The sequence below is a fragment of the Protopterus annectens genome, chromosome 2.part1 (assembly GCF_019279795.1).
Source record: "Protopterus annectens isolate FY-2018-M chromosome 2.part1, PAN1.0, whole genome shotgun sequence".
Taxonomy (NCBI): domain Eukaryota; kingdom Metazoa; phylum Chordata; order Ceratodontiformes; family Protopteridae; genus Protopterus; species Protopterus annectens.
This window is the reverse complement of record NC_056729.1, coordinates 1,429,799,554-1,429,817,151: the sequence shown is the minus strand read 5'-3', so window position 1 is coordinate 1,429,817,151 and position 17,598 is coordinate 1,429,799,554. Positions and strand designations below refer to the sequence as shown.

The 17,598-nt window shown below is 39.8% G+C and overlaps 1 protein-coding gene across 2 annotated transcripts in view; it reads right to left on the bottom strand.

Moving 5' to 3' along the window:
* The window catches only part of FAM193A (family with sequence similarity 193 member A), a 2,395,037-nt gene that overhangs the window by 299,920 nt on the left and 2,077,519 nt on the right, over nt 1-17,598 (bottom strand). For both annotated transcript variants that reach the window (XM_044062897.1, XM_044062898.1), the window contains one exon: nt 8,447-9,275. In XM_044062897.1, the coding sequence (XP_043918832.1) occupies nt 8,447-9,275 (829 nt within the window). The remainder of the gene's footprint in view (nt 1-8,446; nt 9,276-17,598) is intronic.

Genomic DNA, 17,598 nt, shown 5'->3' with positions numbered 1-17,598 from the left:
CCTCGGAGTAGGCGATATGCTACGGAGTAAAGCTGGAGTTTTTTGAGATGGTCAGTGAAGGGCATCTGTTTGAGGCCAGTAATCCTTTTTGTGAGGTATTTCTGTGGCCTTTCCAGCTGCTGCAGATGTCTTGTCAGGTACATTCCAAAAGGGGTGCTGTACTCTATAATGGGTTTAATGAGTGCCAAGTAGAGGGGAACAATGACCTCTTTTTTTCCTGAATGAGAACCCTTTTGTGATGAGGTGTGCCACACAGAAGGATTTCCTGACTACTGTGGCAATGTGATTATCAAAGGAGAGACTACTGTCCACCTGTGTTCCAAGGTCTCTTATCACACATTCGGCATTAAATAGACTGCCATTTATGTGGTAGTTCATGGGTACAGAGTTTTCACCAAAGGGGATGACAATGCACTTTTTGGCACTGAGCTTGAGGCCATGCCTCTTACACCAGGAATCTGTCCCAGTAAGGCCCTTCTGTAGGATGTCCACATCATTTGGGGGCTCGACTATGGCTCCTAGTCTTCAGTCATCTGTGAACTTCGTTAGCCAGAGACCTTCTGTGTTATCCTGTACTACAGAGAAGTAGATACCAAACAGCAGAGGTCCCAGGACTGTACCCTGTGGTACTCCACTTGTCACTGGTTTGAAGTCAGATTTGGAGTCTGCAACTTTTACTGTGTGGGGTTCTGTCAGTGAGCCAGTCGGCAACCCATCTTGTGACGTAGGAATGTATACCTAGTTTAGCTATAATTCCAGAATGGGGGATGGTGTCGAAAGCCTTGGCGAGGTCAAGATAGGCTGTGTGAACCACCTTATCCTCGTCTACGGCTTTGGTGACTACCTCAAAGAAGTCGACCAGGTTCAGAAGGCATGATCTGCCTTTCACAAACCCAAACTGGGTGGGGTCCAGAGTTTGGAGGTTACCAATGTCTTTGTTTACGAGTTCCATGATGATACGTTCCATGGCCTTGCAGACCAGGCTCGTCAGGCTAATAGGGCAATAGTTCCCAGGATCAGTGGTGGTTCCCCCTTTGTGGAGTGGGATAACTGTTGCTGTACGCCACTCAGTGGGCACAAAGCCTGACGTGAGACTATGATTGTACATGGTGCTTAGCTGGGGAGCCAGCTTGTTCTGAAGTTCGTGTAAAACGCAGCCTGGGATGCTGTCTGGTCTCATGGATGCTGTGTTTCTGGTTTTAGAGAGTGCAGCTTTTACCCACACAGATGTGATTACAGGGACTCTGCATTCTTCCTGTATAGATACGGGCCCTTTAGGGGTGGGGGGGGGTAAAGTTAGCAATGAACCTACCTGCCAGGATGTTGGCAATATCAGTTGGTTCTGTAATTTTCGTGCCATTGTGCTGCAACTCAGAGCAGATCTGGGTGTTGCCATTGAGATTCCTGACATAGCTATAGAATGCTTTGTGGTTGCCCTTAGAATCAATGGCAATTTTGTTTTCGTAGCTAGCTTTTGAGGATCTTATAAGGGACTCTTAGCTTCTTACTGAGGCTGACCAGGGAGCACCTCCACTCATGGGATTTTACTCTCTTTTGCAACAGTTTCTTCCTTCTGTTGTAGAGTTTGGTTATGGCAGGGGACCACCAGATTGGCTTCCTTTTTTGGAAGACAGCATCTTGGTTCTGTTTGGGATAGCACAATCCATGCACTCGTGCAAGTGCTTACAGAGTGCATTTGTGTAGGATTCAGCAGTCGTAACTGTACTGTCCATCTGCATGGGTGTCATGAAGTTCGCCACTTCTGTCTTAAGAAGCATGAAGTTGGCTTTGCAGAACATTTTTACCGTGGTTTCCTTAATGGTGGGTGGAGGCGGGATGCAGATATCTAGGGTGATTAGTTTATGGTCGGATCTGACCAATGAGGAGCTGACTTCAGGTGTGGAACACCGGTCGCTCATGTTGGTAATGGCTAGGTCTAGGATACTGTTGCCCCTGGTGGGGGTGTGGATAAGTTGATCCAGGGCATTGGAATTTATGAATTCCAGAAAGCGTTGAGCGAAGGAGTTGGTACATGAGTAGTTTTCCCGGTTAATGGTGGGGTAGTTGAAATCGCCCATTATTAGGGTGTTTGGTTGAACCCTAATATTTTCCTGTATATAAAGAAAAAGAGGAGTGGGAATCCTGGGGCATGGTGGGGGATCTGTAGCAAGCTACAATTTGGATTGCAGTTTTGCCCAGAGTTAGTTGCACTTGGATAACCTGGGATGCATTATGCTGCACAACTAGCCTGGAGATATGGATATCCTTAATAAATATGGACAAACCTCCCCCTTTGGTGTTCTGGTCAAGGTTAGATGGCCAAAAAGTGTGGTATGAGTTACAGCCAGGTAATGCAGGGATGCTCTCTAGAGCCTTGAACCAGGTCTCAGTCATTGCACAGATATCGATGCTCTCCATTTTAAGGAGTGCCTCGAGTGAGTGCATTTTGAGATTTAGACTTCTAGCACTGAGTAGCATTACCCTCAGTTTTTGCTTGCCTGTTTCTGTTTTTGTTCGGTGCAGACAGAATCTAAGCTGGCGATGCACATCCAGCATGTGTATAATGTATTCCCCTTTCTTTGAAAACAGGAAAAAACACAGGTAAATATGGATTAATTTAAGTTTGATACAAATGCCACCTTGGTATGAAGGATGGATTAGTTTGGACCAAAACCAGATCTTTCTATAACGGTAAGTATGGAGGCTTACATGAGAGTGCCTGCAACTTCGAAATTCAACTTGAGGAGGTGTCAGCAACTAGGAGTATTGTTTTCCAATTCATAGATTTAACATCTACAGTAGCAACAGGTTCAAAAGGGGTGTTGACTTGAGGCCTAGAGTATAATAGTAATATCCTATGGCAGTACTGGATCCCTGATGGGGGGACACAGTAGAAAGGTTACTCTAAGAAAAGCCTTCAGAATTCTTAAAGAAGCCAAAGCAGCATAACTGTGTCCAGTATGAAAGTTGGAAATTGCTGCCATCTAACCTTTCATGGTAAAGTAGCAAGATCCTTGTTGAAAAGGTTCAGCTAAAATTCCAAGATAGATGAAATGGGAGCAGACAAAAGATCCAAGCTCTTGGCTGTCACCCAAAATAAAAACTTTTTCCATTTACTGACGAGGAACTTCTTTGTAGTAGGTTTCTGGGAGGCGGCTATTATATCAGCAACATTACTGGGAAGCCTGGCATCTCTGGCTATAATCAAAATTGAAGGAGCCAGGCAATTAGTTTCATGGCAGACTGATCCAGTGGAGGCATTCTGGACAGGTGAGAAAGAAGGTCTGAATATTGTTCCAGCTCCAAGGTGGATGTACTAGTAGAGACCACAGAAAGGGGAACCATGATTGTTGGGGCAGAAAGGGGGGGGTAATGAGGATTACTTTGGCTTTACACTGTGTGGCTTTCTGAATTAATTTGTTTGTGAAAGGTAATGGGGGAAAGGCATACAAAAGCCCTGGGGGGTGGGGGCAACTGTAGACTACAGCATCCCTTGGTGACAGACCCTGTGGAAGCATCAGGGCAAAGTAACTGCTGCACTTGTTCAGGTAAGAAGCAAATAGATCACAGCAAGGTTGGCCCCAGTGGCTGAAAATTAGCTTTGCCACTGTTGGGACTGACGGACCACCCGTGAGGAGTTAGAATACTTCTGCTCAACTTGTTCACTAGAACACTGGAACAGGTGCATTGGTATCAGAAAATGGTGTGAAGACATTGCCCAGTGCCAGACCCTCACAACTTCTCAACATGAAGGATAAGAACGGGTTCCTCCTTGTTTGTTAATGTATCACTACAGCCACATTGTCTGATATCACACTCTTGGGGAGGGAATCCTGAAAAGCCTGCAACGCGAGCAGGACCACCCTCATCTCCAAGACACCAATGTGAAGACTGGCCTCCAAATTAACAATGTACCCCACTGTTGAAGTGAGACTGACATCTGAGGGTGAAAATTTGAATGAAAGTGTGGATTCTAGAGGTATGGTGCTCAAGTTCAGTCCTTACTCGTCAGTGATTAAAGTAGTGGTGTCAAAAAATTGGAATGTCCTTAGGGGAGATGGGGACATTTACAATTTATTAGGAACTTCACCGACTTCTGTGTATAAGACAGGAATTAATCTCAAGAGTAGTTTTGAGAATTTTAAACCACTCAGTTAGAGGTGCCCCCAAGGTACAAGAAAATGTGGTTCATGTAACCAATGTGGGTTTATTTGTGAGAATTTGGATGTACAGCTGGCTAACATAAATAGGACTAAAATTAAGTTTCAGAAAGAGCCTGGTGTCCCACATGCCCGGGCATTTTATGTTGGGAAAACAGAAAGTCCTTTAAAGAATAGAATCTACGAGCACATGTATAGCATTAGGAAGAAGAATATAAACAGCGCCTTATATAGGCACTTGATGAATAACAAAATTTGTCACACCTTTAAATTTGCTACTCTAGAAAAAGGATTTGTTAATCCTAGGTGTGGTAACACTACGCTCTTTTTAGAAGAGAAAGAAGTGATCTGACAGTTGAGGCTTAATGCCAGTAATGCCCCAGGTTTTAACGATTACATCCCCCTCTCAAACCTATCTTAGAACTTAGAGCCTGAGTGATACAACATAAGAAAACACTTCATACAGCACTTTTTAGTACATTTAATACACACCTTTTTAAACACACTTTTCACATGTATTTCAGTGTGTATTTTAACATGCAATTAATAATATATGTTTTTCTTTTATTGAAAATTATTTTTATTGTACTACTTTGGTACAAATTACTTATGTTGTAATGTACCTAGTTCTTTAAGTAGAGTTCTTAATGAATACACCACTTCCTTTTACCTTATTTTTACATCTATATAAGCACTTACAATGCTACTTTATTTTTGAATCTGATGAAGTCCTGTTAAGCAGGATGAAAGCACTAATTCCTTTTGTACTACAAATAAAAAGTTTTTACTTGATTTTCTTTGTGGTATTTTGGGAGTCTTGATGGCCTAGGACCATCTGAGCCAGTTTTGCAGTGGACTCTAGTGTTTGTGAATTTGTTTTTTAAAAGGGGAGGTAGAAGAAGGTCTAGAAGTAGTAGTCCTTGTCTTTGGAGGGAGAAGTCCCTTCACTACCAATATGTCATGGTGAGCTTGTAAGGCTCTAGAACTAAAGGAGGCAAACGGAGTGCACTGTGTGTCCAATGGGCAGTGCCCAGGCAATAAACACAAAGCATAAGGATCTTGAGGGGGCAATTTATACCGACACTGTGAACATTTCTGAAAGACTTGAGATTTAGCCATGATGAAACTTGGAGGTTAGATAGAACAAAAAAGACTACAATATATTATCAAAAATTATAATTTGATAAATTCTAAGCTCTGTAAACAGTAACAATTGTACTAAGCAGTAGCAAACAGTGTTCAAAAAGAACATGCTAAGCGAATGATAACTCTAAACTATTATTAACACACCACTAAGCTATAACTATAAAGATGAAACTAAAGCTGGAGGGAAACGAGTCTCCAGATAAAGGAGGAGTAAGGAATAGTGGTATTTAACTACATAACTATTAAACTATTTAACTGTTTTTGAAAATTCAAAACGCTTTGCAAACGTGAAGGATACCAGCCTTCGAAAACACATCTGCAGATTTCAGGTGGTACACGAGATCTGGGGTACTGCAGTGCAGTGCAGGGAATTAGAGATGTCAAGAGTCATGGAACCAAGGGAGCTTCAAATTTGGTGCTGAAGTCGGCTCTGATTGGATCAGACATCTCGTACATTAAATCGGATAAAAACAGACAACACTAGACACCAAAGTTATGTACTTACAATTACGCTAGATCCATGTTGTCTTTCAATCAGCTTCCACAGTTGGGTTATCAAACCTGACCTTGGCACTTTTTTCCAAGTGCTTCGATCCAGGGCTCTTACTCTTCCCTGCCATAACTTCCTGTGGTCCCCAGATTACTTCAGATAGAGCTTGCTGCTGATGACAAGATGCAGTTTGAGGGGGTCTGCATCTGTGGTGTAGATAAGTGTTGTTTTTTTTTTTTATTTATTCACCAAATTAGGTTTTTCTTTGAAATGCTTAATCTTCCTCTAGCTATCCTCTTGTATTTGGTATTCAGTACTGTGTTCAGATCCTTTTTCCCTTTTTAGAGGACTTGTTTGGCCTTCCCACCTTCCAAACCAAAAACAAACAAAAGACATCTTTAGCTTTGCTAATTTTTGCTATTTTCTTCTTCTACGCTAAGAGTACTAGTGATTCTTTATAGTATTAAACTTTCTTTTTTCTTGAAGTTTGTTGCTTCAGATGGTGTTTGCTGTTACGATTACTTTAATGGTTACCATGTCTGACAAAGCCTCTGGATTAAAAAAAAAAAACGTATGACATGCTGGCACAGAATTCTGCCCCAAGACTCTCATTCCCTCTGTGTTTACTGCTTAGGTATAATTCACCTAGATGTGGATTATGAGGCTTGTGCCTCTTTTTGTAGCTAGGGCTACAGCTGGTCACTGAGGCAAGTTAGTACTTAAGGGCCCTCGTCATACCAAAGCAGAAGGATCAGAGTCCATTGTTTCAGAAACCTCTTCACCTTCCTGAAAGAAATCTAACAGACTGAAAACTGGCAAAGAGGAGGAAAAAGAGAAAACTGGAAAAGAAAGGGAGCAGAAAACAGTGTAGAAAAGTTGAGAGAGAGTTCTACGGATCAGTTGGGCCAGTCCATCAGGCTGGAAAATTTTTGGAAGACCTGTATCAGAAATGTATGTGCACCAATGACTTGCATTAGAGTGTACTACTTTCAGGTCTGCTTATTAAAATATAAAATCTGAGGATATCGTAAGAACAAAACAGAAGCATAACTATTTCATGCAAAACGTCTACACCTTTCCTGCCAGCTTCAGTCCATGTGGTGATACTCAGACTTACGCCTGAAACAACATGAAATACTCTTTTGACAGTCACCATCTGTGAAGCTTTTGAATAAAATAAAGATCTCACCATCCTTCAAGCAGAGAGGCAGGCTAAACGCTTTTCCCTCTAATGATGCTGACTTGACTGGTCGGACTGAATTTCTGGCACTGGTGTCAGTGTTTGCTACTGTACTCCTCTCTCCTAATGCAAGAAATACTCATGTGGCTTTTTACTGGTAAACTGATGAACACATGGATAACTAAAGAAAATTTATTAAAACATAGGCACTTAAGATGACAGCTGGGATCATGATCTCAACTGCATAAGGACAAAAAATGGCAGGCTCAAGGATCAGATGCATTTATCTATCACTCCTGATACAGGTTTTTAAAAATATTCCAAATTCTGAATGCTGAGAAGGAGCAGCCCAAGAAAGAATCCATCAATGGAGGTTCTTAATGTTATATATATGTAAGATATGTGGAAACTACTGCCCATCTAATTACATTAAAGTTTGCCTTGTGAAGTGTGTTCATATTTATGAATGGCTAAATCATTCAGTGACTTCTACAAAAATGTCAGGTGTGCGCTACTTTTAGACCTACAAAGGGGATCACAAGTACTAACACTGCAGTGTAAATATTTCATGCACTAGATCTGTCTGGAGTAGTTCAGAGAGCTTTCAAAACCAATTTCAAAATCATTTTCACATAGCTGTAACCATGCTTCTGTTATGCCAGGTTTATCTTAATGCAATCAATCTATGCCAGAAAGTCCTAGGGTTTGTTTAGGAATCTATGCCTTAAACTCTGGGAATCTGTTCATTATAATAATGAATGCACTGCAGCAGATAACCTTAAAATTGTTTTCAGAACAACGAGTAGGATTCAAAGAACTAGTGATACTTGTACTGTACATAACTAGATAGACAAATCATTCAAACTGTAACCAAGAAAGTTTGTGCAGTAGCTTACTGACATGCTACAAAGGAAACAGCACAGCAGCAATACATTTACAGCTATTTAGGGGTATTTTCTTAACATCCTACAGCAGTAAAGCATGTCTAAAGATTTTAGATAGCAGGGGACAATGACCCAAGATGACAAGAAAGTACATTCATGTACAATATTAGTAACAGGAACTCTAATATCTACAGGGATTGCGAATTCTGTAAAAAAATAAGGCTATGTTTATTCACAGGACAAAAAAGAAATAATTAAGCCACCCATAATGGAGCACCGCTGCTCAATCTTTAAACTATGCATATAACAATACTGTAGGAGGATGTGCAACTGCTTCAAAACCCAGGCTAAAAGTATGGATTTCTGTTGGTTTAACAAGTTGGGAAAGAAAGCTAGAATGAAGGTGACCAAATAAGAAGAACCTGATTTACAGACAACGTGCCATTCCGCCACCTGTGCATGATGCCATTTTTCAAACATTCAGATAGATAGATATAAAACTGTTATCTCAACCTAGCAGAAGCAAGTTAAGTGATGCAATCAACTTAATTACGCCAAATCTTCATCAAGAAATGACTAAACTTACCAATTGAACTGCTTGGTTTATCTCCTTTTTTCTTCTTGTTTTTTTTGCCTTTTCCTTTGGGCTGTGGAGACTCTGCAGTAGGTAGCTTGTTCTGTTGATGAGACTGATCACATTGAGGATGACTGTCACTTATTTCAAATGCCTTATCCTCTTTCATATGATTAAACAAATTTTTTTTGTTGTTGTCCTTTACCTTCTTTTCTTCTTTCAACTCAGCAACTAATGTGACCTCTGCAACATTGTTTTTTGGTTCCAGAAAGATACTGAAACTTTCTGGCTTTGAATCTCTCTCTGTTGCTCGTGTAACTTCAGGTTTCTTTGTTTGTTCAGCGCCTTGTCTGTCTGTCTGTTTTAACAACCTAAAGTCATTTGTTTCTTTAAAGAGTACAGCATCAGAGAGGACAGAAAGCAGCTCAGGTTGTTTCAGCTTCACCTCTTCCTGTCTTTGCAGCTCTGTCTGCTTTAAGTCTCTCCCATTTGTTTGAGTTTGCTGTACACTACCGCTTTCAAGTAAAGGCCTTGCTTCTTGAGTGTTGCAATGTCTAGAGGGTGACCAACATGATTGCACTGTGTTTTCTGGCAAATGAACTCTGTCATTTTCAATGTTTTCTGTTGTGCCTAAAGTGGCTTCCTTTGTTAACTGTGAGTTTTGAAGACCAAGCTTAACTTTATCCCTTCTCTTTTTCTTTGCAACTCGTAACTTCTGGAATTCTTGATGTCTCTGCCGTTCCTGTTCAAGTCTTTCTTTCTCTTCCCTTCGTTTCATTTCTAATATTCGCTGGTGTTCCCTTTCTAAGGCTTCAGCTTCTTGGCGAGCTTTTTCTTCAAGCTTAAACAAAATAAAAATAATCAAATATACTGCACGTATTTTTACATTTAGCTGCAGTATCAATAATTAATACCAAACTCATAAAAAAGATTAAAGCCAACATTCAATATCATATGCTCAAAGAACAAATTTATTGCACTGTGAAAAATGTGCCGTGTATTTCACTAACAGGTAAAAGTGCCAAACTCATTCAGTAATGCAGGTAACCCGACACTGTCCTAGCAGACACATGCACACTGCCTTAGGCTGCAGCACAAATTTGAGGGTAGTTGCTACAGTGTTTCAGCTGCTTTCCACTCGTATTTACTGAGAAGAGATTTAAAGTAAACAAAAATGCAGATGTTTTATATTACTGGAAATCTGAAACCCAATCTTTGTAGCTTATCATTCCCATTGTAAATCTCCTGCTGTTTTCAAGCCCACTTCTAATACCTTCCAGACAAAGAAAGACAGCTAAACAGGGAAAATATGGGGTTGTTCTCCACAGAAATGTGTGGGTTGTGAGCTCAATATCATTGAAAGGCTTGGCATTTAGATTTTTATGAAGCTCAGTATTTCAAGCAGATGGACATTCCAAGATACAGTTGCTCTTACCGTAACAGTAAATGTTTGATTATTATCCCTGCTGAAGTGGCCTTTAATTAAATGGGCTATATCATGGCAGGCTAATCTTCAAAAATCTGAGAATCCTCCCACACACATGCCCAGGCTGCTGTGTCTCAAGTTCTTAACGGAGAAAACATCAGTTGGGGACCAAATATCTTCATGACTGTCTTGCCCCCAAAAGGAGGGAGGTTACTGTCCTGATAAAAAGAAAAAGTTATGACTACAAAACATTTACCCAGAAAAAAATATTTACAAAAAGGGGGGGGGTGTAGCTACTGCAGCAGTGATGTATAGAAAATCTACTGTTACGGTAAGAGCACTAACACAAACATAACTATGTTCATCAAGTATCACATTGCTGCAGTATCCTTTAGCTATATGGCTAGATTACCTTACCTTACACTGCTTGAGGGAGGAAGAATTACAATCCAGCAGCCCCTAAAGAACAGTCCTAGCAAAGTCTGTTCTAGATCTGGAAAAGAAATCCAGTTTGTAATGCTTTGTAAAACTACGTACAAGTAGCTGCTTCTAGAGTCCACCCCCTTTCCAAAACACCATAAAAGAAGACAATAATCTACTAGAATATGCTTGTGTTTTACCAAAGTAGGACTAACACAAAACAATAACAAGAGGCAACCATCTTGAAATTGTTCTGTCACGGGTTGTCTCTTCTTTTTCCCATTATAGCAAATGAACTGGTGTTGAATTTTCCTACAGGATTTAGTTTTTGTCAAGATAATACATCAGTCGCCTGTGCACACCAAGAGTTTGAAGACTTTTTTTCACTCTGTTTTTTGGTTCAGGAATGAATACAGGGAGATTGATGGCTTTAGTCAAAGTAAACAATGAAACTAATTCTGGCATAATGAGGATTTGTACTTAAGAAAGCCTATCTTTATGGAAAACTAAAAGACTTTACCCACTATGAGCTTGCAACTCAAGTACAAGACTTGCACAAGTTAGAGCAATAATTAACTTGGGCTACCACCTTTTTAAATGCCCAAAGTGGGACATTTTTTCTTGAAACACTGAAAGTTTGCAGGACAAACTATATCTATGGCAAAAGCAATTGACAAAAATTATTTATTTATTTTTTTTGCAAAAATAAATTATTATTCTTGTAGCATGTGGGTTTCTTATGCTGTTACATACAACATATAGGTGTTTCAGTTATAAAATAATTGCATTATACAACTATTAAAGAAAACTTAGAAAATATTTGTCTTAAAATCTTTGTACATTTACCATCTTTTTTTTTCTTCAAAGGATACAACTGCTCAAATAAGGACGGTCCTGCGTGAGCAGGGACAGGTGGTAACCCTATTTAAAGTAACAGAGTCTTCCACTTCCAAGTTATGAACCATAAATCAGCTTGATGAGGCTGGTTACAAGTGAAACAAAGTTAACTTTTCCAGACTAAGAAAGAGGAGGGTCCACAGACATATGGAAATGGCTAACAGATGAATCTTAAAACAGGAACAACAAACGGCAGAGGGTAGTAATTCACACAAACATTCTTGCACCAGTGATGTATAATCCCCAACTAGTCCTTGGATATTACTGCGGCACAAACAAGCAAATCTTGTCCATTTTCCAAAAGAAGATTTCCTAGTAGTAGGTTTTCTTTCTTCCTTTAGTACCAACTGTACGTCCTCAGGCACAGATACATAAAAGATCAAAATTTAACGATCCAAGCAGTCAGCTGAAGTTGTTTCAGACTGGGGTGTATAAAACTCCCTCATCTTGTGTGAATAAATACAATCTGTGAGGAAGCTTATGTTAACTGCCCTTGGCCAATTCCATGAAAAGGGAGAACCAGTTGCCTAGGCCAAAAGGAAATCACCACAATGATCTTTGTAGAGTTCTGCTTAATCTTCAGAATGACCCTAGACATCAGTGGAAAGGGTAGAATTGCATACAAGAACATTCGCTTACATGGGAACAAAAAGCATTTATTCTCCAGGCCTGCCTGCACAGCCGGCCTTAGGCATAGGCAAACTAGGCAACAGCCTAGGGTGCCATACAGGCCAGTCTTGTAAAGGGCACAATTTTTATTTATGTATTTTTTCTCAGGCAGGCCATAAAGTTTGCACTCTTCACGGCGCCCTGTCTCTAAGTCAAGGGCACTGGAACCATAGCGCAAGGGGGGTGGGCGAGTTCCCGTCCACTTTTACAGATGCAGCAGTAGGCTTCAACAATTTAAACAAAAAAAAATTCTTTACTAGTCTTTACAAGTCTTCTCCTTTAAGGAGGAACATGCGTGCGTCACAATGTCAGCATGGATCTAAACGGATTCTGCAGTATGGAGTGAAATTTAAGCGTGCAGTTCCCTTAGCTAAGTTTTGGATTAATCCTGTCCTAAGTCTGTGTGTCAGCATGTGGTCATTTACAAAGAAGGTAAGTGTGTATATGTGTGTGGGTGTGTGTAATTTTAAACAGTTTCTGTATAAGACAAAGTGTGTGTGTAACTGTATTTACTAAATAGATCCTTACAAACATAGTTAAAAGTCCATTTGCACTGATTGGATACTTTTGCTAGGAATGGTGTAACTGAGCAAATAAACCATATACAATTATGAGCTAAATACTGCAGTTGCAGAAATAACGCAACATTTTTGATGAAAAATGTTTGGCATCTGTAAGAGCTGTTGGACTGGAGTTCTGAATGGAAAATAATCAAATATTTCAGTGGTCGTTTGTTGTGAATGACAAAGTGCATGTTTTCCCTAAGCTTTTACAGCCACAAAAAATCCCAAGTTTTAACTGCAAATTCGCCTTTTCAGCAAATGCCTTACTATAGTGTAAGAATTAGTTCATAACCACCATAACCATTATTTGCAATATCCTGCAATTATTTCCTGTGGCAGTATACCGAATGGCTGGTGTAAGCAAACGCATTTTCTTACATCATGCCAGCCAGCAATGTGGATAGTTTGAGGTGCTGGGGGAAGGGGGCAGGACCAGAGTTTGTGAGGCTGCATGGTGCACAACTCCATTCTTTATGCCCAGCCTGCCACTGGTGCGGTTCCAGCCCCTTAAGAGTAATACTGGGGACCCATAAGGTAAAAATGATAAAACCATGCAGCTAATAATTGGCAGGTATGGTGGCAATGGTGGGGGGGAGTGGGGAGGAATGCAAAAAAAAAGTTCAGGCGTTAAAGTTCCTTTAGATTGTTATTACTTTATCTTTCTAATTCATGTTTGCAATTCATTTTAAAACTTTTTTTAATGTACCATCTTTCTTATGTAGTTCTTGCTTAGTTCTCTAGCTCATGGTTCTTACATAGTTCTTGTTCATTTTCTCTAGTTCATGGTTACTACATAGATTTTGTTTAGTTCTTTAGCTAACAGTTCCTACATAGTTCTTGTTTACTTTCTCTAGTTGGTGGTTTCTGCATAGTTCTTGTTTACTTCTCCAGCTCATGTTTCCTGCATAGTTCTTGATCAGTTCTCGCTCTCATGGTTCATACATAGTTCTCGTTTAATTCTCTATGTCATAGTTCCCTCATAGTTCTTGTTTAAGTTCTCTAGTTCATAGTTCCTCATGAGTCCTACATACTTCTTGTTTAGTTCACTAGCTCGCCGTTCCTACATAGTTTTTGTTTAGTTCTGTAGTTCATGGTTTATACCTAGTTCTTGTTTAGTTTCTCTAGCTGGCAGTTCCTGCATAGTTCTTGTTTAGTCTTCTGTCTCATGGTTCGTACATAGTTCTTGTTTACTTCTGCGGCTCATGGTTCCTACATAGTTCTTATTTAGTTTATCTTTCTTTCTTTCTTTTTTATTTTATTTTCCATTTGTTTACGGGAAAATCTGAATGGACTTGATGTCCTTTTTCAGCAAAGGCCTGGGAAGAAAAGCTCCAACATTAATACATATATAAAGTATACAAGTATTCTTAGTACACAGAATAGTACATATAATGTTGTTGTGTCTTTCGGCTTTTCCCGGTTAGGGGTTGCCACAGCGGAACTCCGGTCCGCTAATGACCGGCAGTAGTTTTTACGTGCAGAGTTGCCAGCTCTGACGCACAACCTTCAACAAAGGTACGCCCATTCACGCATGTCTCCACACAGAAGATGCTCTAGCTGAGAATCGAACAGGACAACATCTTACTGTGAGGCGACAACGCTATCGCAGTAATAATGACATTAATTATGTACAAAGATATACGACAGAACATTCAACATGTTTACATCTGTACAGAACATTTTTTTACAGTTTGTATAGTATCACGATGCATAGTATTACCAGTGATAACGCCAGATTTAAATAAAGGTATAAAGACAAAAATACAGTGTACAGGGCAGAAAAATATTACAGTCTGAGGATGGCTCTAAATGAAGGTTATTTTTCTACCCAGGATTAGAGCAGGAGCAAATAAATGTCTTAGATAAATGAGTTTTAAGCATCTTTTTGAATTGAGAAGTGTTAGTGGTGTTTTTTATGTTTAGAGGCACAGAATTCCAGGCTTTTAAACAAAAAAAGACTGGGTGAAGAAACACCAATAACCAAACCTCTCAGTCTTGGCACACTGGCCTCAAAAGGCAAAATACTTCCAAGGCACAAGTTTGTGTCACGAACTCCAAGTCACTGTGGATAATAGATTTACTCAGAAAAAAAAGAATAACCGCTTTCATTCCTCACAGGAACTTCATAAAAATGATTAAAAATTCCATTTTCACATTTAAATAACCTTCTTAATTAATTACATCATAAAACAATCCCTAACTATTCGTCCATCAATTAACTACAAATAATATCAATGAAAACAGATTATACCAAAATGATACATAAAACAATATATAAAAAAATATATAGAAGAAATATATAGAAGAAATATACAAGTTGTAATTTAAAAGTTTTAAAGCTCTCATTTTTAAAGTTTTAAGGCTCTCATTTTTAATGCAGGGATGATGGAATAATGTTCATTTAAGCCTGGAGGCGGCACAGGCATTTAGTTTAAGCTGCCACATTAATTCCTGAAATTCAAGGTGAGTTTCCCAGTCCCCACCCCTCTTAGGGTATACAACCTGTTCCAGACGCCAGAACTTAAACCGTGCTTGTCTACATACCACAGAATGTTTATAAAGGACATTTGTGGTCTCTTCTCTTTACTGATCTCATAATTATGTTCATAGATCCTTTGCTTCAATTGCCTCAGTTTTTCCTATATAAAAGGAAAACCATTCTGTGCAAAATGCAAGGTAAACTACCCCTTTGGTATAACATGTAAAGTAACCACTGAAACATTGAGATGTAAAGTTGTTTGCTGGGGGCAACATCTTCATTAGTTACAGATCTCTTTAATGTGGAATTGTTCAGATGATTTCTCTTTGGCAGAGATTGTGTGTAGTGAGTGATATTAGTGGATTGTAATGTTAGAAGTCTGAGTCACCATTTATGGTTGAAATTTTCTGAAATGTGTAGTCTTGTCATTGTTCATAGGTAGGTACTAGGCTATCGGCCCAAGGGCCTATGCAAGCCTAGCCAACAAGGATCCCTGGCTTACGCCACCTAAGAAAGTTATTTTCCTGTGCCACTGACGAGCAGACACACAGAAGTGATCCCCGGGGTATACTTCCTATTTCCCATCCACTCATCAAGATTTTTCTTGAAGAGTGCTAATGAAGAACTTTGCTTGACATAGATGGGTAGCCTGTTCCAGAGTATGGGAAGTCTGTGGGATAGGAATCTATCCCTCCAGCATGTCCTGTTTATTGTGGTGACAAGGTTTAGGTCCCTAGAGCACGTAGCTCTGAGGGATTGGGATTTCTTTAGGTCTAGCATGTCCAACAGCTCTGGGTTTGACATAGCTTTATATGTTAGGCAGAGATCACCTCTGAGTAGGCGATATGCTACGGAGTAAAGCTGGAGTTTTTTGAGGCGGTCAGTGTAGGGCATTTGTTTGAGCCCAGTAATCCTCTTTGTGAGGCACTTCTGTGGCCTTTCCAGCTGCTGCAGATGTGGTTTATACATTTTGTTTCATTGCTTATTAAAAGAATGTTTAAAACTACAAATTTAAAACGCATTCTACAAAGCGGTGCTATATTATATAAGGAAAGTAATTTAATGCAATCAGGAAGGTGAATCAAAGAACAAATAAATGCATGCATGGTCCTAAAAATGTGTGCAAGGAGTCTGTTTTAAAAACAGCCCAAAAGTAAACTTAAACCTCCACTGGCCAGATGTATTTTTTATAAATGTGGGTTTTCATGCCGTTTCAGTGGCAGAAATGTTTACTGCTCATGCTAAGTCTGTTTTAACTGTGAGACTCTACTGTTTGTTAAGCAAATGGCTATCTGTGTTTGTGATATTCTAGCTTAAGCTACTGTACGCAGGGAGGAGAGAGGTTACAATTCTACTTTCACTGAGTTGTAAGGCTTGCTCGCCTACCCCAGAGTAAATTAAACTGTTTAGATTAAATTAAGCAACCCTTTGGAACAAGACACATGGGCTTCTATTTTCTGAGGACATGACTTTTATAGTAAAGTGTGTGTGAAGGAGCAGCAGATAAAGCAACTTTATTAAAGGAAATTTCCATCTTCACTTGCAGTTTAAACTACATTATGAAATATCTTTTCTTCTGTACATTTAAATAATTGAAGGAAAAGACTGGAGTGAATTTCTTGGGTAGTAACCTACCTGTGGGCTTGGCTGATAGGGATGTTTCATGAGTATGGTGTGGGTGGGGCTTACGGGGTGCCAGAGCACTACTTCGCCTAGGGCGCCATATCAGCTAAGGCCGGTCCTGCCTGCCTGCAAGGAGTCTTGGAGCAAAATTTCTTCAGCTGTCTGTTTTGGGGGAAGGAAAACAAATTTACTTGACATGTTCCCCACAACTGTCTGTCCTAGTCCTGCTCAGCTTTCCTGCAACTACATGTTGCTATAAGAGAAAGTAGGAATTTTGAAGTGTTTAACGGTGTTGAATTGTGACCATTCACACTACTACTGCCACTTCACACAAGGGTAAGACCCGGTGCCCCCCGCCCACTTATGCACCACATCACTGTAATATTTTCTATAATCACCTTTTACCCCCCTTTGATAAAGTGCCCCATGCAAAATCCAATAACATCTGTTGTTACTGATTCGGTAGGGGGTGGAACAGAAAATGGATGACCAGAATTCAGAGTAATATGAAAACCCAGCGGGTGAGTGCCAGGTCCAAATAGTCTAAGAAAAACTGGATTTTTGCCATGGTCAATTTGGCAAAAGGAGTTCTAATAATGGATGCCATGAGCCCTAACATCCGGAGATACTCTATGGCTGAAGTCCAATACTGACTGGAGAAACTTAGGAAAATTTCCAGATGCAAGTCCAGTTTCTCCTGAGTTAGGAATGCGTTTACCAGGGAACAATCCAGAAAACATCCTAGAAGAATTATCCTGTGAGAAGAAATCAGAGAAGAGTTTTAACATTGATCTGAAAATAGAGGCAGAAAAGGAGATTTGTAACAAGTGTAAGGGTCTCCTGACGCCTAGAAGAATACTTTGCAAGGTAAGTCCTCTAAATAAGGAAATACGTGAATTCCATGCAGTGTGCAACACGCTATCAAGGAACTAGATGCTTTGTAAATATCTTTGGAGCTAAAAATAACCCACAGTGAATACAGAGAACTGACAATGTGAAACAAAAAACAGAAAACCTTATTAAACTTCTGAAATATGTGGCAATGGGAGTATGGTAAGCATCTTTGAAATCTACTGCTGTTAGAAAA